Below are 22,819 nucleotides of genomic sequence, written 5' to 3' on the forward strand. Positions count from 1 at the left end.
CATCTTATTTTAGTTTGCAATCTCTATTATATGATTGATCTTGCTATGAGTATTGGTATCACTTTGGGAGCATTGAATAAATCTATTTGGTTTTGGCAAACTTAGCATTGGTCAATAGCAACAACACTTTGAGTTTAAGAAAAGAGGAAATACATGTAGATATGTTGTTTCATTGTCTTTCTTTCTTGCTAGCTCTTAGCTTATTATTCTGAAGTTAAAATTGTTTGTGCTTACAAGGAAGATGCATGATTGTTTCTATCACATGTATATTTGTTTGTTTCCCTCAACTCTTATGCTTGCTAATCAACCTTGCTAGCCAAAGACCTGTACTGAGAGGGAATGCTTCTCGTGCATCCAAACCTTAACCCAAACCTATGCCATCAGTGTCCACCATAACTACCTACTACGTGGTATTTTCTGCCATTCCAAGTAAATACTTCGTGTGCTACCTTTAAACAATTAAAAATTTATTACCTCTTATTTGTGTCAATGTTTTATAGCTCATGAGAAAGTATGTGGTGTTTTATCTTTCAATCTTGTTGGGCAACTTTCACGAATGGACTAGTGGCTTCATCCACTTATCCAATAAATTTGCAAAAGGAGCTGGCAATGGGGTTCCCAGCCCCGATTAATTAACCTTCATAATTTTACAAAAAGACACTCCTCCATGGTATGTGATTGTTGGAAGGCACCCGAGGATTCGGTTAGCCATGGCTTGAGAAAGCAAAGGTTGGGAGGAGTGTCATCTCTAATAAAACTAAAATAAATAGACACTCCTTCATGGTATGAGAATGATTGGAAGGCACCCGAGGATTCGGTTAGCCATGGTTTGTGAAAGCAAAGGTTGGAAGGAGTGTCAACCAAAAATAAAATTTTATGGGAGCCGCTCTTCGGGAGTTTGTCTGGCAAGGGGGTTAGAGTACCCGCTACCATTCGTTGACAACAACAAACACCTCTCAAAATTTTACTTTTATGCTCTTTATATGATCTCAAAACTGAAAAAACTCTAGCACATGATTTAATCCCTGCTTCACTCTGCAAAGGGCCCATCTTTTACTTTATGTTGAGTCAGTAAACCTATTTCCCTCCATCTTAAGCAAGCAATTGAGTTGTTGTGATCAAACTATTTATATTGTGATCTGTTTAATCATGCCTTTTACTCTTCCTTGTTTAGTACAAGTTTTATCTGAATGAATATAGCTTTGAAAGTTATCAATGATTATGAGGAGATTATTATGATTGAGTATGCAAGTTTTGCCATATAAGTTTTAACATAAGAGCGCTGATCGATAGATAAGTACAATCTGTTAATTGTTCTCTGACCAAGAACTAAGTTTCCCATCACCAATTATGATTTCTTATGCACCTTTATTTGTGATTACCTTCTACTTGTTTCAAGTTGAATTATATGAGGAAGTTGTTCACTAGAATGTCTTGTGTGAATTAATATGATGCTTCTTGTCCGTATTTGGTTTATCGACTCTTCACTCCATAAACATGTGGTCTTGTTTACCGAGTTCAGTTTCGCTTGGGGACAAGCGAAGTCTAAGCTTGGGGGAGTTGATATGTCCATTTTGCATCACTATTTTATATCATAATTTACTGTTATTCATTGATATATTTCATATTTAGAGATGATACTTATGTTATTTCATCTATTTTGCATGTTTCATGATTATTGGAGAATCGCACATCGGAGTCAGGATTCTGCTGGAAAAAGCACCGTCAGAATGCAATATTTCGGAAGATCAACAATTGACGGAAATTACACGGAAAATCCTATTTTTCCAGAAGACGGAGATAGCCAAAAGGAGGAGCCGAGGAGGGCCGCCATGGGCCCCCCATAGGCCGGCGCGGCCGCAGGCCTGGCCGCGCCGCCATGTGGGGAGGGGGCCCACAGCCCCCTCTGGCCTCCTCTCCTTCGCGTACTTCTTCATCCTGAAAACCTAAGCTCCAGAGGATAGTCGTGAAGAGTCACAGCCGCCTCTGCGGGGCGGAAAACACCAGAGAGAAAAGAGCTCTCCGGCAGGCTGAAATCTGCCGGGGAAATTCCCTCCCGGAGGGGGAAATCGACGCCATCGTCATCGTCATCGAGCTGGACATCATCTCCATCATCATCACCGCCATCTCCACCGCTGCACCTCGTCACCGCTGTAACAATTAGGGTTGGATCTTGATTGTTTGATAGGGGAAACTCTCCCGGTATTGATTTCTACTTGTTATTGATGCTATTGAGTGAAACCATTGAACCAAGGGTTATGTTCAGATTGTTATTCATCATCATATCACATCTGATCATGTTCCATATGATGTCTCGTGAGTAGTTCGTTTAGTTCTTGAGGACATGGGTGAAGTCTAAATGTTAGTAGTGAACTATGTTGGGTAATATTCAATGTTATGATATTTAAGTTGTGGTGTTATTCCTCTAGTGGTGTCATGTGAACGTCGACTACATGATACTTCACCTTTATGGGCCTAGGGGAATACATCTTGTACTCGTTTGCCAATTGCGGGGTTGCCGGAGTGACATAAACCTAAACCCCCATTGGTATATCGATGCAGGAGGGATAGCAGGATCTCAGAGTTTAAGGCTGTGGTTAGATTTATCTTAATTATTTTCTTGTAGTTGTGGATGCTTGCAAGGGGTATAATCACAAGTATGTATTAGTCCTACGAAGGGCGTTGCATTAGCATATGTTCACCCACACAACACTTATCAAAACAATGAAGATTAATTAGCTACTAGCAGCATGCCCGCGCGTTGCTGCGAAACAATTTTTTTTTAAAAAATATAGAAAATAACACATCCATGATGACAAGGAACTTCAGACAGGTGAACAACTCATTTAATTGTGGTGAAACTGTAAAATCTTCAGCACAATAAATCTCCATTCTCCCTCGAACCTCTCAGGTCCCAAACAAGCAGCAACTCTTCTGTGTCCCATCTACAACGAGAGCAACATCAATGCCAGCTTGACGACGCTTTGGCTGGGGACGTGGCCATGGTCGGTTGGTAACAGCAGCCTGACACCTTTTCGATGTGCAGACTATTGACGCCTTGAGCAACGCCTAGTACGAAAAGCTGATCAGGCAACGCAAGCTCCTGCACTCAGACCAGTAGCTCTTCAACGGCGACTGGCAGGACACGCTGGTGAGGCAGTGCATCAACACCCCCGAGCAAGTTATCGACCAATTTTGTATCGGCAATTCTGACAAGTGCAATCAATTTACATTATTCTTCCATTTGAATTATTGACAGTAACTTGTAGAAGTATATGATAGGTAGAACGCTAGCTATTCAATATGAATCGTTGAACTACTAAACCTTGGCATGGACATATTAGTGATACACACGCAAAAATATACTCCAGATATAGTAAAGATAGAAATTGTGTTGAACTATTAAAGGCTGGTTACAAATCAAAAAATAGATAAATAGTTTCTGCATCGAATACTAACTTCAATTAACAAGCGCAACCAGCTTGTGGCCAACTCATTTTCTGAACACCCGTAGCTCAAACAATTCATTCAGGATCCATTTTACTTCTCAATAGATGAGGTAGTGAAGGCTGAAAGCAACCTTGGGCACCTGCATCTCTTCCAGATAATGAATGTATCTGTGCAATACGGGAACAACCAAGAAAATATAGGACGGCCTGAGAAAGCAGCCATGTCGCAGCGGGCGCTCGGGAAGAATCCCGTGGAGGTCGCGGCACAGAGCGTGACCGGTCGGCGCAGCGCTCGGAGGAGACACCTGGGGGCCGGGGTCGTCGCCGGCAGTAGCGCAGCGCAGAAGCGAAAGTCAGGCGGCCGGCCAATGCGGAGCTCGGAGAAGATCCCGTGGAGGTCGCGGTCGTCCCCGGCCGTGGAGGAGCGTAGGGGAGGAATTCAGGACGGCGATAGGAGGAGATCCAAATATCCAACAGATTTCATGGCCCCCAAGCATGGTCGGCCGTAGAGGTGGTGCACGCAGGGTAGCAAGCCGGTGCAGGGCGCGGCTACCGACGGACGGGGAAAGGATCTCGCCGGCAGGGCTGTTGCTCTGGGCGGTGCGCGAGGGCAGCAGTGGCGGCCGGCAGCGGGCGGCACGCAGTACTCGGTCGAGGAAGATTCCTTTCCTTATTGCGGGCAGGCTATTCTGTTTCGCGCTCGGAAACGAGGCACGACGTACGCGCTCGGAAACAACGCACGACGTACGGTCGCATTGCCGGTTAATAGTAAAGATATGAAGCGAAAGCACTAGACTAAATTCCCGTGTGTCCTCAAGAACGTTTGGTCATTATAAGTAAACAAACCGGCTTGTCCTTTGTGCTAAAAAGGATTGGACCACTCGCTGCAATTATTTCTCTCGCATTTTACTTACTCGTACTTTATTTATCTGCTATATCAAAACCCCCTGAATACTTGTCTGTGAGCATTTATAGTGAATCCTTCATCGAAACTGCTTATCAACACCTTCTGCTCCTCGTTGGGTTCGACACTCTTATTTATCGAAAATACTACGATACACCCCCTATAATTGTGGGTCATCATGGAGCTCGGTGGAGGTGGTGCCGTTCGAGGTGGTCGCGCTCGTCGTCGCATAGGCGTCACCAGCGCGGAAAAACCTCCGCCACCGCAAGAACTGCCCCGGTGACAATCCGGGGCCTAATTTAGTAGTTTAATTGGTCCGAGCGCACTTGGGTTAGTAAAGTATTTTGGCTAGTTTTTGTAAATTATCTTCGAATGTAGCTCGATCGGAGCAAGAATTGGTTTCATTTCGCAAGATCATCGCAACACATTTTCCCGCGATGTTTGATTTTCCGTTTTTCAGCTCGCGAGTTCGGTTTCTAATCTGGGCGGTGAATAAAAACATCTAAACTGAACAGTTTGGAAGACCGAACTCCGTGTTTTCGGTTCGGATAAATACGGGCTCTACTAGAGATGCTCTTAGTACTGGAAAGTGAATTGAAAACTCGAAACACCGAGGGTTGGAATTTTGAAGCATTTCAACACCGATGTGTTCTTACACAGTGATTCTAATACTTCTTCGTCTCCAAAAAAAGCTACTCAACTTTGTCGAGATATGAATTTAGGTACACATTTTAGTTACAGATACATTCGTATCTAGAGAAAGTTAAGCAGCATTTTTTAGGATAGAGGAAGTACATAGCTTCGGCCATTTTACTTGTAAAATTAAGTCTTAAAAGACTATAGTTAACCCTACAATAAAAAGAACTATAGTCAATCATGTCTAAATGATAAAACTCCGTATAAACAATTCTTTGAATGTTAAATGCTTCAAATGTGACAAATCCCAGCACCAAAGATAATGGTTTCTCTAGATTGAGCCGGAGAAAAACATCAAAGGGCCCTTATTTTTTGTTTGTGTCAATGTACCATCAGATGTGACAACATCACCAAAATGTACATAGTGAATAGCAAATTTAGCATCAACCCCTAATATGTTGGTTACATGCTCCTAACAATCCAATTGTAGAACATATTGGAAAGGTGGGTTCTTCAACATGCTACCGGACTATCCAAAATCCAACTCTCTTTGCCATTTGGATCGCAAATGGTTCTTTTGGTATGTTGTCGATCTTTGTCCATGTGAAGGCGGAGGGGGAGGAAAGAGGGAGACAAGAATGCGAACAATGGAATACACCCGTTGCGGTGTTGATGATATAATATACCATGTTCAGACCATCCCTTCAATAAGAACATCACTAGCATCTTACATGATAAATTTGCAACAAATATGTTAATTCTTTGTAGAATTTTGGATAAATGCTAACAGGCGGGAAAAATCTAGGCCATATTTAGCTTTACTTATTAACTCTTTGAGCTCTTGTCGGAATCAGCGTACCCATCAATAATAACATATAGTAGATCATGTTTAGCTTAGGTAAAAAAATGTCACCTTTTAATATTTCTCTCTTTTGTCTCCTTGCTAGGTTTTTCTTATAGAAAAGATACCCAGATAGCATAGTATATCTATATTCAACAAGAAAACAGAGGAAGACATACAACAAGAATAGAATAGCTATCTAACAATAAAATTATATCAAAATCATACTAGCCATCGTCTTTCTTCACATGTTCATCATTCGCTGAAGGTTGAGAAATACATTGAAAACATACTAGACAATGTGTAGCTTAACAAAAATTTATTTGTCACCCTTTTTTACATTCGGCTCTTTGTCCCCTTGCTAGTATTTTTTAGAAAATATACCCAAATGGCATCTTATATCTATATTCAACAAAAAGAGCAGACGTAGACATACAACATGACATACAACAACTAACCAAAAATAAACTATATCAAAAATCACACTAGCCATCATCTTTCTTTGCATGCTCCTCATCCGCCGAATGTTGAGAAATACATTGAAAACATACTAGCCATGTGTAGCTTAACAAAATTTTGTTTGTCACCCTTTTTTACATTTGTCTGTTTTGTCCCCTTGCTAGGTTTTTTTTTAGAAAAGATACCCAAATGGCATCTTATATCTATATTCAACAAAAAAAGACAAAAGTAGACATACAACATGACATAGAACAAGTAACCAACAATGAAATTATATCGAAAATCACACTAGCCATCGTCTTTCTTCGCATGCTCGTCGTCCGCCGGAGGTTGAAAAATACATTGTATATGGAGTGACACCTGCAAACACACTTGCCATGCAAGGTTTAAAAAAATGCAATAGCCACTCGAGCGAACACAATATCTAGTAGTCGCCGAACGAACATCGGTTGGGGAACAACTCCATGGCATAGACTTGCCATCATTCACCACCAATCCATTAACCATTAATTTAACAAGAACTAATTCCCAAAGCACCACTAACAATAAAGAGTTTTTATCATTCCTACCACTATGTCTGATCTTAATCTCAGTTTTTTCATTTGACCGATCAAAATCTCTATCTTGCCATTACTCCCTTAGAGTACTTCTTAGTTTTTTGCATTCCATCAACTCTATGCCGTTAGTATGTAATCATTTTTGCCATTTAGAGAGTGGATGTAGTCATAAACGCTTATAATAAGTCAGTGCCGATGCTATTATATTGCAGTTGGGGAATCGCACTTTGACCCCCCCTCAAATATTGGACCAACAAGCACCGTTCGATGGATATTTCAGTACAACAGTTTCGTCGGTTCCTTTCCTTTTTTTTTTTTGATGCAGCCTCGGTTCCTTTCCTTGTTGGTGAAATACAATCATTTCTTTCCTATATTGCACTGAAACACTATCAAATTAGCGGTTCCATTCCTTGTTATGTTCATTCATTTCTCCCCACGATTCCAGCTTAGAGTCTGCACCATTCTTGGGCTGCCTCGATATGTCTCCTTGCCATCCGTCTCCATCACTCCAATCTCACGCGGCGCTACCCCTGAAACCACCCAACCTTCTCGCCATTGTCTTCACGTGCAACAGCAAGTCTCCATCTTGCTCCACTTCTAAATCTAGGTGGCAATGGCCGCCGGTTCCCCTCTCCTTCCCTGCCTCCCTGGCGCTTGTTCACAGGAGGTGGAAAGAACGACATCGTCATTGGCCGAGGGAAGAAGGAAGCCGGATGCCCGGATGCTGCTGGTATTCCGCTCCGCGCCATGATCCTCGTCCGTACCTTGTCAACAACTACACCAATCTGGTCGGTCTCCTTTTTCTCTTGGATTGCAGTCTTTTCTGGCTTGATCCCAATCGAAATTTTATTTTCATGTAATTGATCAGGATGATACACAAGTTCTGAAAGCAGTACGCATCCCTTACACTATTACCATTTTTGTAGATAAAATTCCAACGCCAATTGGGGGCAGACTTTCAGTGGCGTATGTCTTCTGAAGACTCGAATTGGAGGTATGGCACCTAGAAAACACCTTAGTTTTTGTTACAATTCTTTTGTTGAAAAAATTGTCCTTTATATAGTCACCAAATTTTTACTGCCAATGTTAACCCATTTTTACAGGATTAAGAGAGAAGGTAACCAGCGTGTCGGTTCAGTAATCTTGACGTTTGGTTACTAATGTGAATTGATCATCGTCGATACATCAATAGTTTTCTTATTTTTCAACAACAAAATGTTGTTTTATAGGTTAGATTGTGTTACATTATTTCTGTTAGCCAACTATAAGCTCAGAGGGTTTTAGGTAGTCGTTCTGTCAAAGAATAAACTCTGAACCTGGTGTCTGTTACTGCAACGTCAGGTTAGGGACTTAGTCGTTTTCGGTTAGCGAGTTAGTCGCTCTGCTGGTGGTGGACGTGGTCTGTGCGTTCCGCTGCCGTAGCTATAGGATCGATCGAGCGCACGCTTCGGTCGTGGGATGGCACGATCTAGTAAGAGGCAATGCCGCGATCATCGCATGTAATAAAAGGAAGAACAACCGAAAAGCAGTTCAGTTGAACACTGCACAAAATACCTCGTCTCTGTCTCTTTTTTTCTGCATACAATTTCATCGAATTTGTTAGTGCGAGATTGAGGGAGTTGCGATCTGCAACCACATTTGGTATCAGAGCCCGTGTACCGATCATGGTTGGAACTCCTCCACCTGCATCGTCGCCGGCGGCGGCTGGCTCCAAGAAGTCTGGAACATCGACATCCCCACGTCGCGTGCGCTCGCCGAGCCGCGGACGTCGAAGGGATCGGAGCGGCGGCGGCGAGATCGTGGTTCGGGAGGTGGTGAGGGAAACCGGCGGCGGCGGCGGCACGCCCTGGCCGATCCTCACGAAGACCAACTACACAGAGTGGGCCATACTCATGCGTGTGAAGCTCCAAGGCGCCGGCCTCTGGGAGGCCGTCGACGCCGACGATGGGACCGAGCGGCAGGAGCGACAGGCGTTGGGCGCCATCCTGACCTCCGTCCCGCCGGAGATGGTGCCTGTCCTCGCTGCGAAGGACAATGCCAAGATGGCGTGGGACATGATCAAGACCCTGCGTGTGGGAGTCGATCGCGTCCGTGAAGCGCGCCGTCAGAGACTCCGCAAGGAGTTCGACGGCCTGGCCTTCAGGACTGGGGAGAACGCAGAGGATTTCTCCCTGCGTGTCTCGTCCGTCATCACCGATCACCGAGCTTCAGTCCCTGGGTGACACCACGTCAGAACTTGGCGGGGTTCAGAAAATCCTGCGTGTCGCACCAACCAGGTATGCGCAGATGGCTTGTTCAATTGATACCCTGATTGACCTCAAGCAACTGTCCATTGAGGAGCTGAGCGGACGCCTGTCCGCCTCCGAGGGACGTGGAGCGCCGGAGCAAGAGGCAGGAGGTCGTCTGCTCCTCACGGAGGAGGAGTGGGCAGCCCGGCAACAGCAACGCTCGGGCGGCTCCTTCAACGGGGAAAAGAAAGGGCGGCCCCAGGGCAAGCCCAAATCGCACGGCGGCGGCGATGGCAGCAAGGCGCCGCAAGAGGGCAGCGGCTCTAGCGAGCGCCGCAAGGGCAACTGCAACTATTGCGGTAAGCCAGGCCATTGGGCCAAAGAGTGCCGAAAGGCACAACGAGATCGGGAAAGGAAGAAGCAGGAGACTGCAAACCTGATCCAGCACGAGGATGCACACGAGGGCAGACTCCTCATGGCCGTCGTCAACGAGACCATTGCACCGCAAGCGGTCTTCCTCAACGAGGAAAAGGTGATCCCTGTTCCATCTCCTGACGGTGTTTGGTTCTTCGACACAGGGGCGAGCAGCCACATGACAGGCGAACGACATGTGTTCGCCACGCTGGAAGACACCGTGCACGGCACAGTCAAGTTCGGCGATGGCTCGCTCGTGGCCATCCGCGGACGCGGGACCGTCGTCTTCCGCAGCCAGGGAGGAGAGCAGCGTGCACTCGCTGACGTCTTCTTCATCCCCTCGCTCAAAAGCAACATCATCTCGCTCGGACAGTTGGATGAGGGCGGCTGCGACATAGGCATCAAGTCCGGCGTCATGACGATCCGAGACCCTGGTGATCGCATGCTGGCGCGCGTGCGTCGCACCGGGAGCAGACTCTACACTGGCGTCCTCACCATCGACGCACCGGTGTGCCTCCTCGCGCAGGACGAGGACATGTCATGGCATTGGCATGCACGCATGGGACATCTCCACTTCCGCGCGCTCCGCGCCATGGCGTCCAAGCAGATGGCGCGTGGCATGCCAGCCATCGACCACGTGGACCAGTACTGCGACGGCTGCTCGCTGGGCAAGCAGCATCGGGCGCCGTTCCCTCAAGCCTCAGGGTACAGGGCCGACCACGGCCTGGAACTGGCGCACACCGATCTGTGCGGCCCCATCACGCCGGCGTCGCCCGGCGGCAAGCAGTATTTTCTCCTGGTGGTCGACAACCACAGCCGCTACATGTGGCTTGGGCTGCTCAAGACCAAGGACGAGGCGTTCCAGCGCTTGAAGAAAATTCAGGCGATGGCTGAGGCGGAGAAGAACTGCAAGCTTCGCGTGTTCCGATCTGATCGGGGCGGCGAATTCAACTCAACCGAGTTTCGCGAGTACTGCGAGGAGAATGGAATCAAGCACCACACCACGGCGCCCTACTCTCCACAACAGAATGGAGTAGTGGAGAGGCGCAATCAAACTATTGTCGAGATGGCAAGGTGCTTGTTGAAGAGCATGGATGTGCCGACGTACTTCTGGGCAGAGGCGGTGAAAACCGCCATCTACATCCTCAACAGGGCGCCGACGCGCAGCCTCGATGGTGTCACGCCGTACGAAGCATGGCACGGCCGTAAGCCCAACGTGCGTCACCTGCGCACATTCGGGTGCATGGTGCATGTGAAGAAGCTAGGTCCAGGGATCACCAAGCTGTCGGACCGCTCAATTCCGATGATTTTCGTCGGATACGAGGAGGGATCAAAGGCGTACCGCGCCTACGATCCAGCCACGAAGAAGGTGCATGTGACTCGCGACATCGTCTTCGAGGAAGGCAGGCCATGGCGCTGGAACGCGCCGGGCGCGCTCTCTCCGCGCTCTGGACAAGGCTGGAATGCCCAGGACGTGCCCAGTGCACGCACTACGTCGACAACATTCACTGTGGTCTACACCACTGAGAATGGCACGGAGGAACTGGACGTTGGCACGGATGCTGCCACGTTCTCCTCGCCAGCCCCTGCATCAACTCCGGTGGCCTCGTCGTCAGAGCCACACACCCCTGATGCGATGACCATGACACGCTGGGCCACGCCGCCCACGCATGATGACGGTCGCGACGTCGACTCCGGCCCCATTCGATATCGGCGCCTGTCGAGCGTGCTCGACGAGACCGAAGAATATGCTGAGCACGAGTCCTTCGAGCGGTGCCTTCTCAGCGCTGAGGAACCCCGTGATGTCACGGAGGCGTTCGACGACGCAGCATGGAAGGCCGCCATGGACGATGAAATGGCATCCATCCTCGACAACAAAACCTGGGTACACTGTCCTCTACCTGCAGGACACAAGGCAATTGGCCTAAAGTGAGTGTACAAGGTCAAGCGCGATGCTGACGGCAAGGTGATCAAACACAAAGCCCGCCTCGTCGCTAAGGGGTATGCACAGCGGCAAGGTGTTGATTTCGAGGAGGTGTTTGCTCCGGTAGCTCGGATGGAGACAGTGCGTGTGCTTCTGGCCCTTGCAGCTCACTCCAAGTGGGAAGTACACCACATGGACGTCAAGTCGGCCTTCTTGAACGGCGATCTTGAAGAGGAAGTTTATGTGGTACAGCCACCGGGGTACATCACTGCAGGCAAGGAGGAACAAGTACTGAGGCTGCAGAAGGCACTGTATGGGCTTCGTCAAGCACCTAGAGCCTGGTACGCCAAGCTGGATGACACACTGGGCACGCTCGGATTCACTCGCAGCGTGCTGGAGCATGCGGTGTACCGGCGAGGCGATGGAACCAACTTTCTCCTGGTAGGGATATATGTTGATGATCTCATCATCACAGGCACGGACGCTGCAGCCATCATCAAGTTCAAGGGACAGATGCAGAAGCTGTTCAAAATGAGTGACCTCGGCCTTCTCAGTTACTATCTTGGGATCGAGGTGGCACAGTCAGATGGAGTGATCACTCTGTGCCAGCGCAGCTATGCAGCAAAGATTTTGGAGGTGGCAGGGCTGAGCAACTGCAATAGTTGTAGCACACCTATGGAGTGCAGACTGAAACTGCACAAGGAGGATGGAGCAAAGGCTGTGGACGCTACCATGTACCGCAGCATAGTTGGGAGCTTGCGTTATCTGACCAACACCAGACCAGACATCACACATGCCGTGGGTGTTGTCAGCAGGTACATGGAAAAACCAAGCACAACTCACTGGACTGCAGTGAAACAGATCCTCCGATACATCAAGGGCACACAGGACCTTGGATGTCGATACAGAGCAGGGAGAGGGACGACAGTTCTAACTGGTTTCAGTGATAGCGATCACGCGGGCGATGTTGGAGACAGGAAGATCACTTCTGTAACATCCCAAGTTTCAACAAAAGAAACAAGAGAGGGAATTCAAGAATCCAAAATTCAGAGCCAACAAAAACTTTTTCTCATCATATAGGACTATGCATATTAGCTCACCTTATTAATTTATTTGAGTGTGCTTTTGCCATGATGCTTGTTTATGTGTTACTCTCACTCTAAAACCCTAGCAATGATCCCTGGATCAACCCAAGTCAAATAAAAATGAAATAGAAAGGAAATTCTAAAAATCCAATTCACACTCACATAAGGCCTATGCCATTTTTTACAAATCTTTGATCTAGGCCCATTTGGTTTGCACCATCACTTGTAATTGGTTACTAAACACTTATTAACACCTTTGAAATCAAGCCAACTCAATTCAAAACAAATTTGAATCAAAATGGAGCTCACATGTGATTATGGTCATATGTGTCCTTTTTACCCTGATGCCCACTTTGAGCCCCTGGCTTTTCACTTTTCACTTCTACACTTGGTCAAACCTTTTCACCTCATCCAAGACAACATCAAGCACTTCAACTTTGCCCAAAACCATCCCCCCCAAATTCTTTGCCAAATTCAAATGAGAAGCAAGCAAAGTTGGAACAAACTCACATATGCAAGATCATATGCAAAATGTGCATCTCAATTCCATTTTGACCACCACCACCACCAAAATGCTCCATTTAATATTTGATTACAACCCACCAAAAAGATTTGCAAAATTCAAAAATTATTTTCTTTCGGGCATTTCATCAAACACCTTATAGGCAGGGTATATAATTGTGCCCATACTGAAATTTGTGGAGACTTAGTCCAAGCCTGAGCCTCCACTGCACCCCTGGAGCTTCCCTTCACCTCCCTGCCACCACTCACCCACTTGCCAAGCCCTGGAGAAGCTCCATTTGACCAGACCATGCCATGTCGTGGCATGGCATGCCATCACCATGCCCCTCTCCTCTCTGGTCAATTCCAGCATGCACCACCTTGTCAATCCTCTCCCCCTCACTCACCTGAGCAAGACCCAACACTGCCTCGACGAAAAATCTTACCGCAACGGGTAGAAAACGTCGCGCCCAGACACGCCCAGGCACGCCCATGCCGCGCCAGAGCGCGCTTGGCGTTCACCCTGGACGCGCCAGAGCGCGCTGACGCCCACGTCCCTGCGCCACCTCGACCTCTCCTCTCAATGCCAGTCGACGCATGACAAGTCCCTGGAGCGACTGGACACGCCCACTAGCCCGCGGGAACGTCAGCCGTGACGACCACGACGACGCCTGTCCGCCATGGCCCGAGTGCTCCCGTCAAGCTCACCGCCGCTGTAGACCCTCGTCTTCACCGCCATCACGCGCGTCAGCTTCGCCAGGACGCCAGCTACCGTACGCGCCCACGCCTTGGCTCTTCGCAGCCCTGGACCGGCGACGACGACGATGACCCCCGCTCCGCCCTTCGGCCACCTCTCGCTGCTATAAAAGGAGGACGCCTCCTCTCCATCCGAGCACCCCAATCGCTTCCACTCATCCTCACAGCTCTCCTCGACCTCTCAATTTCACCAAGTAGCCACCCCACTACTCTAATCGCAAGATCGCCGCCGCCAGTACACGGAGTCCGCCGGAGCAGGAGGCCGCCATTGGAGACGCAACTGCTTCCAGGCGCTTCCTCATCTACTCCAACGTCGCGGCGCACAACTCCGACGACCGCCGGAGCTCCGACGACCTCTCCGACCCCCTACCTCCACCTCCCGTAAGCTTCCCTCTCGCCGGAGAAGACGACCATCCTCGGCCGTCGATCTCATCTCTAATCGCACGGCCCTCCTCTCCCCGTACCGCTTCGGGCGTGACAGCCCACAGACAGGTGGCCCCCACCTTGTCAGCTGGCCCGCTGCGCTGGACGCAGTACTGGGCCGGCCCAACTCTTTTTCTCTCTGCAGCCCAGCTATTTCCCGCGCAAGCCCACGGTTTGAATTCAAATTTTGGAAAAATAGGAAAATACCCTAATCTGATGCAAACTTTGAAATTCAATAGGGACAAATCTACTCGGCCAAATTTTACAAACTTGATATTGTTGGAAAGCTTAGGATTTTATCTACACAATGCCACTGGATAGAACCCTAGATCTATTGTAGAATTAAAGTGGCAAAATAAACAAGGCAGGGACTTTTCTGCCTTATAATAATTCTTAAAAATCAACCATAAATGCTTTTCAGTTAATTCCACCTCCAATAATGCACATTTAACTTATACTAATTGTTTCTACAAAAATATGCCATGCCTACTTTGAATGATCATGGCTTAGTTGTTTTAAATGACTTTATGGCCATTTCTAGTCAAAGATATTGTCCAAAACTATTAAGGAATCTTATGAGAGAGTTCCTCTCATTTAAATCTGGTCACCACCTTTTCCAAATGAAGTAGAGACTCTGGTCATTTAGGTCTCATAGGAATTATAGGTGATATTTAATCTTTGATCTGCTAGAATTAAATTGTATGAGGTGCTCACCTCATTTAAATCATTTTCTCCAAATGATAAGTGTGAAGAGGTTGACTTGGGTCAACCTAGGTCACATATTATGAATAAGAGAAATTAAATCTTAATAAGATCATGAGAGGAAATTATTTCTCTGAATAATACAAAGTAACATTTAAGACTAGTATGAGAGGAATTTATTTTTCTTAAATAATAAGAAAAACACATCCACCAACTTAATAGTAATATGTGATGCTAGTTTAAGTGTGTGAACCATGTTTGTGCCTAGTTTAGTAAATTAGTTTGGTGTGATGATTGTGTACCCGTATTCGTATTTTAGACGCTAGTACCGAGGAGTACCAGGAGGAGGAGGAGGTCTACTTCCAAGAAGAAGAAGACCACTTTGACCAGTTTCCCAACCAAGGCAAGATAATACTCTTGCAAAGTGCAAAGCTCACCATGAGCAAGGCATTACCCCATTTACTTTATGTTTATGATCCTATTTCCCAGTTTTACTTTACCAGCTTTATTTACCTTTGCTTTATCAAAGTACTTTTTGATTTATGATTTACCTAGTTAGTATTGAGTTAGTACAAGAGTATCAAACTTAGCCTAGAAGCAAAGCAAATACTTAGCACCCCTCCTACATAGATGCTAGTGCTAAATTAGAAATGACTACTCTAGATGGGAACATGTGTCTATGAATTGATGATGGTGAAAACCTTGGAATGATGAGTCATTTCCATTGAAAGATTTTGAAGGTGAATATGACACTGAATTTGACTTGGTGATCTTGGGCTAAAAACTGATGATTGAGTTGGATGCGATACCTTACCAATATTAAGTACCCCCACAATACCTGATCATGGGTAGGGCTTAGCTGGAAATTTATGTGTCTTAGTATGGGTTCCCTCTGAACACACATCATAGGGGTTATGCTTGAGGCTGCCTCCGTTGTTGAGAAATGATGTGAATTGAGGTGAATTGTACGGCCAAGCCCTGTGCAGTTCCCGGGTTAACAGTTGGTTTTCACCGGGAGGCCAAGCTCATGGGGAGAGGTGCCTATACTAGGGTGTGTAAGTGAAAGGTTAACGGTTGATGATCCGCGTACTGAGTTACGATTATTCGGGGTTTTATCCCTGACGGATGTAATCAAATGTTGTGGCACAAGTGTGCAACCTCTGCAGAGTGTAGAACTATTCGAATAGCCGCGTTCGAGGATATGGACAATTGGAAAGGCCATACTGTTTCCGTCATCAGAATTTATATATATGTGACTGGTGTTTTTGACAAGGGAACTTGAACGGTGATTTTGAATTTCTGAATCACAACTGAGTTGTGGGAATGACACTAATGTTCCCACTTGAGTTAGTTAGCACATGAGGAGTTGTTTACTAAAATGTTTATCAAATAAAATTGGCTTATGCAAATAAACTTAGAGCTTAGAACACTATCAATAATAATGTTAGTACTTACTTTAGTATTAGTTTGCGAGTACTTAAAGTACTCACGGCTTTGTCCCTGGCTATTCAAATGGCCAGACTATGAAGCCGAGCAGCAGTACGAGGATGACGATCAGCAGGACGTCTACCACAACTAGGAGCTTCTAACGTCAAGCGTTGGCCTGTGGACTAGAGAGTCCTTGTATCTTACGCTTCCGCTATGAACTTGTGTTTGTTTGTTGATCATTAGATCAACTATTTGTGTAATATGGATCATGTGATTCCAAATTGTAAGACATTATGGTTTGTAATGAATGATGACTGTGATACTTAACTATTATGCCTCGCAACAACAATTTCCTGGGATTGCGATGTATGACATAATAGGCATTCGGACTTAAAAATCCGGGTGTTGACAACTTCTGGGCAGGTTTTCTTCCTCAATGAGAACCTTGTCTCTTGGACATCACAGAAGCAGAAAGTTGTGGCGATCAGCTCATGCGAGGCTGAATATGTGGCGGCCACAGCAGCAACCTGCCAGGGACTGTGGCTGAGTCGTCTTCTTGGAGAGCTGCTGGGAAAGGAGCCCGAAAAGTTCGAACTGCTGTGTGACAATCTGTCAGCCATAGCTCTGGCCAAGAACCCTGTTCATCACGATCGAACCAAGCACATAGACATCAAGTACCACTACATTCGTCATATCATTGAGGCAGATCAAGTGGAACTCAATCATGTGGGCACACAAGACCAGTTGGCTGATCTGCTGACCAAAGCGCTTGGGCGAGTTCGCTTCATCGAATTGCGTCAGAGGCTGGGGATGGTGAAGATCAGCAAGCCTGTCTGAGCTTAGGGGGGAGAATTGTTAGCCAACTATAAGCTCAGAGGGTTTTAGGTAGTCGTTCTGTCAAAGAATAAACTCTGAACCTGTTACTGCAACGTCAGGTTAGGGACTTAGTCGTTTTCGGTTAGCGAGTTAGTCGCTCTGCTGGTGGTGGACGTGGTCTGTGCGTTCCGCTGCCGTAGCTATAGGATCGATCGAGCGCACGCTTCGGTCGTGGGATGGCACGATCCAGTAAGAGGCAATGCCGCGATCATCGCATGTAATAAAAGGAAGAACAATCGAAAAGCAGTTCAGTTGAACACTGCACAAAATACCTCGTCTCTGTCTCTTTTTTTCTGCATACAATTTCATCGAATTTGTTAGTGCGAGATTGAGGGAGTTGCGATCTGCAACCACAATTTCCCCCCCTGATTTCTCGTATATATCATTACGATACTTATTTAAATTACTCGATATTCTATCATGTAGTAATAGAAGTGACATATTTTTCTATCTTTTTTTTCCAAGCGATCCAACATGGGATCGATTTTAATTACCATCGCGATAACGAAAACAAGGGTTTAAGTAGCAGGAATAAAAGAAAAGGGGGATCGCCGCCTACTGCTAGCGTTTGGAGGGTTTATAGCATATTACATAACAGGATCATCTCAAAACAGAAACAAGCACATCATATTCATGCCTAATGATTTGGTATTTGAAGTCCAGGACATGGTTAGGTGTAGATCCTTTGGTACACGCAAGATTGATGTGCAATTACTTGGTTCATCACAGTCGGCACCGTTCTGTTTTCCTGTACTGTTAGCTATTAATATATTTTGCTGCTTGGAAAGGCAACTTATTTGAAACTAACAATTTCTATGATTGAAGGCCGATATCAGAAGGACATCAAAGATTACCAGCAAACTGTGCCCACGTGTGCTGGATTTTCTATAAAGTTGTGTTCTGGACCAAAAGATAGCACTAAGCTAGGTTGGAATACTTCAAGTAGTCACTTATGGAGTTGCGGAACCAAATTGATCTATTCAAGTGTCATACTATTTGAATTTCAGCTTCAGAAAATATATATGGCGGTCGCCTGCTCATCAGCTCACTAAGCAACCAAAGATCATTGGTCAGCTGCGCATGACCTCACTAAGCAACTGTGGATCAATGTTCGGCTGATCTTGGCCACCACCAATTCGGTGTAGCACGCATGCTGCAGCACGACTTGCCTCTCCGGTGGCCAGCTGCTCGTCATCGTCACCCAAACCACAGCAGCGCGACTTGCCAATCTGGCGGACAACTATTCATCGCTCGTCACCCTCACTAAGCAACTGCCAGAACACCATGTTGCTCGTCACCATGTTCTCCGACTAGCACGACTTCCTTCACCGGCGGCCAGCTGCTCGTCACCATGTTCTCCTACGTTCACCTATGTAGAGGTACACAATGAACAATCTTCAGAACTAATTCAAGGTTCTGGTTGCACTACAACTGCATTTGATGTGCATAGATTAACTTATGCCACCAAAATCATATGGATTATTCATTTAAGGATCTGGGTGCAGTTTTAACAGCTATATTGCCGGTGTGTTTCCTCAAGCATGGCATGAATTAATTCATAATAGGGATATACTATGCGATGGAATAACGAAATTACTTGTTTGCCTTAACGAAAAGGAAAATAAATAAAAATTGTTCAATTCACTTCGATATTTGAACAAGGAAAAAAAAGACATAAAAGGGATATACAATGCTTCAAGTCTCATCATGATACATGAAATAAAATCCCGGCTGGGAGTATCACATTGAATAGAAAATGCACGCGAAATATGACAAGTATTGTTCAGGGTAAGTTACATCCTTTTTAGTGAAGATCAGAAATGTGAATGCAGTAGCCAGCTGCATAATGATTTGATAAGAAAAATGCACACGGATTTAGATAGTGAATTGTAACTATTAGTTCCAGTTTTGGCAAACATTCAATCAGGTAATCTATAGAGCATCTGTGTAAATAAATAACATGTGGAGCATCTAACCGTTTTTTTGTTCATCCTATTATTCCTACTAGATGAGAAAGAATGCCACCCCATTTAAAGATCTAATCAACAAAGGTGCAAAATGAAAGAAAGGGAAAAAACAAGGCCGTGGCATGAATTGGTATGGGCGATTGTTTGCTGACAAGAAAGAAGAACGCCAAAAAAAAGTTGCGGATAGCCCGCAAACAACAATATATTACAGCTCTAAGCCTTGGTAAATTTGTATCAAGTTAGTTATGAAACAATCCTAAACTCATGGCATTTCATCATTTACGTCTAAGTGTATCATTTGCACTACAAATTTTAATATTGAAACGTGTTTCTTACTCAAACTTTTATTATTATCACTGGACATGTTCATTACAAATTATCAGGAGAGCAGGACCCTTTCAAAGATCGGACACGGAAATCTAATGATGAAAATGGAGAACAGCAGCAATATTAGAATATGCTCTCAGTAACTCTTTGTAACCGTTAATTGATAATGACAAACAATGTTATATTACAATGTCTTTGGTTTGATTTTGATGAAGTTTTGGCTACTGCCATGGATGCTAAATTCTACATGTTTCCTAAGATGACAAAGCCTTCCGCACAAGAAAGTGTCACCATCTTTCACTATTGAGCTGTAACTTTATATTATTTTCTGACCCAAAGGATGTAACTCTATTATCTCAATCACAGAAAGCTTCGAAGGAAAAATAGGAGTATCTAAGTGTTGCTTAAAGAATGATCCATATTGTATGCCTTGTATGCCTAGCTAAATTTCAACCCTGGTGCGCACATATGCTAGGAGTTGCTAAGAACTAATGAGAACTTTCTGTTTTGAGGTTTCCAAAAAATATTTTATGATAAGAGAGGTTCAGTCCTGATGATAAAAGGATAGAAAAACAGCGTGTCCATGGTCAAAAAATAGAGACCGTGGCAACGCACGGGCATTCAACTAGTTGATAGAGGATAGAGCTGATTTACTAACGATTCTGATCAGACCCTTGGAGAATACTTTGGATATCCGATCGTGTTGAAATTTTGTTAATATATTGACAACTTGTAATGATTTGACTGACTAAAGTAATATGTTATAGATATATAGAGAGTAAATCCTAAGGTCTGATCATGAAAAAACATTATCTCAAACTCGAACAATGAGTTGGACAATGTTCTTTTTATAGAGCGGCATCTTGATAAATATTCATTATCTCAAACTACATTGGTTCTATACTCTAACAAAGATCGTAATTCCAAAATTTGAATTATCAACACCTTTAACATATTAAATGTGTCCCTTGCTAACGGAGGAGAGTTGACGGAATGGCGAAACCGATGAGTGCTCTATCGAAGTAGTGGCACCATTGAGATTTTGCTCGGCCAAATAGCAAAACTAAGATTAGTGTGGGTCTTAGTGGTAGAAATGATAAAAACCCAATTATAAATTCTAAGTCGACTAACAGATAGCCGTTGCAAATAATTAACATCAATGGAATCTGAAATAGCTCATAAAAAAAGGCACGAGCTCATTCTGAGTGGCGTATGTGGCATCAGGAGTCAGCTGACAGAACGTATACTCTTTCGATCGTCGGAGCATTGACGAACCGGCACTGCCTTCTGATCTCCCCGTCGGCGCTGGTCTTCACCTCGATGCCCCCCATCTTCACCATGGCGGCCTTGAACCTCCCCGCCCACACCCAGGGGTAGTAGGCGTGGAAGCGCACCTTGGCCTCCGTCTCCGACGACGACATGAGCGTGGCGTCCGATTTGAGCAGCACTTTGCCATCGAGCACGTTCCTGTAGTACTGGCTGTCCAGGTCTCCGGGGGTCTTGGAGTCATGGTCCACGGTGGAGCTGCCGCTCCTGCACTTCTTCGTCAGCGAGCCGGCGAGCGTGGAGTGCATGGCCAAGGGATCCGAGGCGTTGCGAGGGAGGCGGTCGGCGAAGGACGAGCAGTGGGAGACCCCGACGGTGTGCGCGCCGGAGAGGGTGACCATGTCGTCCAGGCTGAGCCCCTTGGAGTCGAATAGTGTCTTGAGCGTCGTGAGGTCGGCGAATGGAGAAGGCAAGTTAGGGAGGGTCTCGCTGGCGAGGGACACGCGCCCGTCGAAGCGGCCGGACGGCATGTCGAACTGAACCGTCCCGTTGCTGAGTAGCACCGTGGCGTCGCGCGCCGCGAAGGCGATGATGTCGGCGCACGAGACGACGCCCTGGCACTTCTTCTCGAGCGCCGTCTTGGCTTGGTCGATCACCTCGAAGCCGCGCAGGCTGCGGTAGTTGGGCCTGCCGAGCTTCTCCGGCAGCGGGCTGGCTTCAGTCTCGTCGAGGAGGATCGATGCATCGCAACCCTGAACATGGGGAAATTAAGGTCGTCCTTAAGTAATAAGTACACCGCGAACATCTGTAGCAATAATTTTAGTCGATCCTGATTCCTCGAGCTCATGTTACCAGCTAGAAATGGAAGCATGTATATACGTACCCGGACGAAGCAATCGTGGAAGAAGAGGCGGATGAGGCCGGCGCCGATCCCGCGGTTGGCGTACACCGCCTTCTTCACGGCGGCCCTCACGATCTGTTCCGCTTGGTAGCACGTCTGGTTGTAGTAGCCGACGGCGAGCACCGCCGGAGGAGGGCCCGAACCGGGCAGCGGCGGGCTCCGGCTGGTCAGCAACCGGTTGGGATGTCCGTAGCTCGCTTCGCACGTGCGTACTACACAACCAAGCAGCGTTAGCAGAGCCAGGGCGGCAAGCTTGGTACCACCACTAGCCATGGCTGCTGATCTGAATGTGTTTGTTAGATTGAGAGATACGGGGAGATGCCGGAGATGGTTGATGGGATCAACGTTTGGTGTTATGCACGCGATACCGTGTTAATTAACACTAGATTCAGACTCTCCTTGAGCCCTGTTGACAATAACTTACGGTTTTTGATGCGAGCAAGTTTGACATCATCGGTTAGTTAAGGTGGCCAGTTGCCTATATAGTACTGGATGGAGGTTTTAGTACCTTATCGCGTGCACCATGAAGGGAACATATATTGTTCTTTTCCTCTGGACGAAGCTGCGGCTTGAGCAGCTGTTCTTGTGTATATCAGGAGATTTTTGAAGTCCCTGGGTTGAATTGTTGCTAGTACTAACAGAGACTACAGAGTGAATCACTACAAAACGGTTCGTACCAGCCGGTTGTGCCAACAGATTGGAAGGAAAGGGAGCTGGCAAGCTCGATCAGTTGATTTTGCAACGGAATGATTTTTTATTGTTTAAAAGGGGGTAAAAGTTTTACCTCATCGATCAATTAAGAAGAGGTTGTTCGATTTTAAGAAGAACCCGAACGAAAACCTACAATAAGTGGGTCAAGCTCACACAAGTAAGATACCCACATAAACCACAAGCAGAACGGATACAGCCGCTATACCATGCATAACAACGGATGCAATCAACAGACGGGAATAATTAATTTGACAAGTGGACTAGTTAGCAATTAATGGAACTGTCACGAATAATCTATCTGTCGCCAGATTTTCTATTGGCCAGCATATCAATAAGCTACGAGCCTTTGTTTGGTACTAGAGTATTGGTGGAGATTAGTAAGGATAATACTCTAGAGTATTGGATGAACCTTTTTAGTGTCACTTAGAGCATCTTCAGTCGCGTTTTCCAAAGCGTCCTCCAAA

At 46.2% G+C, this 22,819-nt stretch overlaps 1 protein-coding gene across 1 annotated transcript; it reads right to left on the reverse strand.

Annotated features, from left to right (window-relative positions):
* Positions 1 to 20,558: 20,558 nt before the first annotated feature.
* On the reverse strand, positions 20,559 to 22,029 carry LOC127332893 (peroxidase 2-like). The gene is made up of 2 exons (XM_051359226.2): positions 21,627 to 22,029; positions 20,559 to 21,495 (listed from the first exon to the last, which is right to left on the reverse strand). Exons 1-2 carry the CDS (start codon positions 21,915 to 21,917, stop codon positions 20,698 to 20,700), a joined length of 1,089 nt encoding a protein of 362 aa, XP_051215186.1. The 5' UTR covers positions 21,918 to 22,029; the 3' UTR covers positions 20,559 to 20,697.
* Positions 22,030 to 22,819: the final 790 nt, after the last annotated feature.

Source organism: Lolium perenne, chromosome 2, assembly GCF_019359855.2.
Source record: "Lolium perenne isolate Kyuss_39 chromosome 2, Kyuss_2.0, whole genome shotgun sequence".
NCBI classification, from domain to species: domain Eukaryota; kingdom Viridiplantae; phylum Streptophyta; class Magnoliopsida; order Poales; family Poaceae; genus Lolium; species Lolium perenne.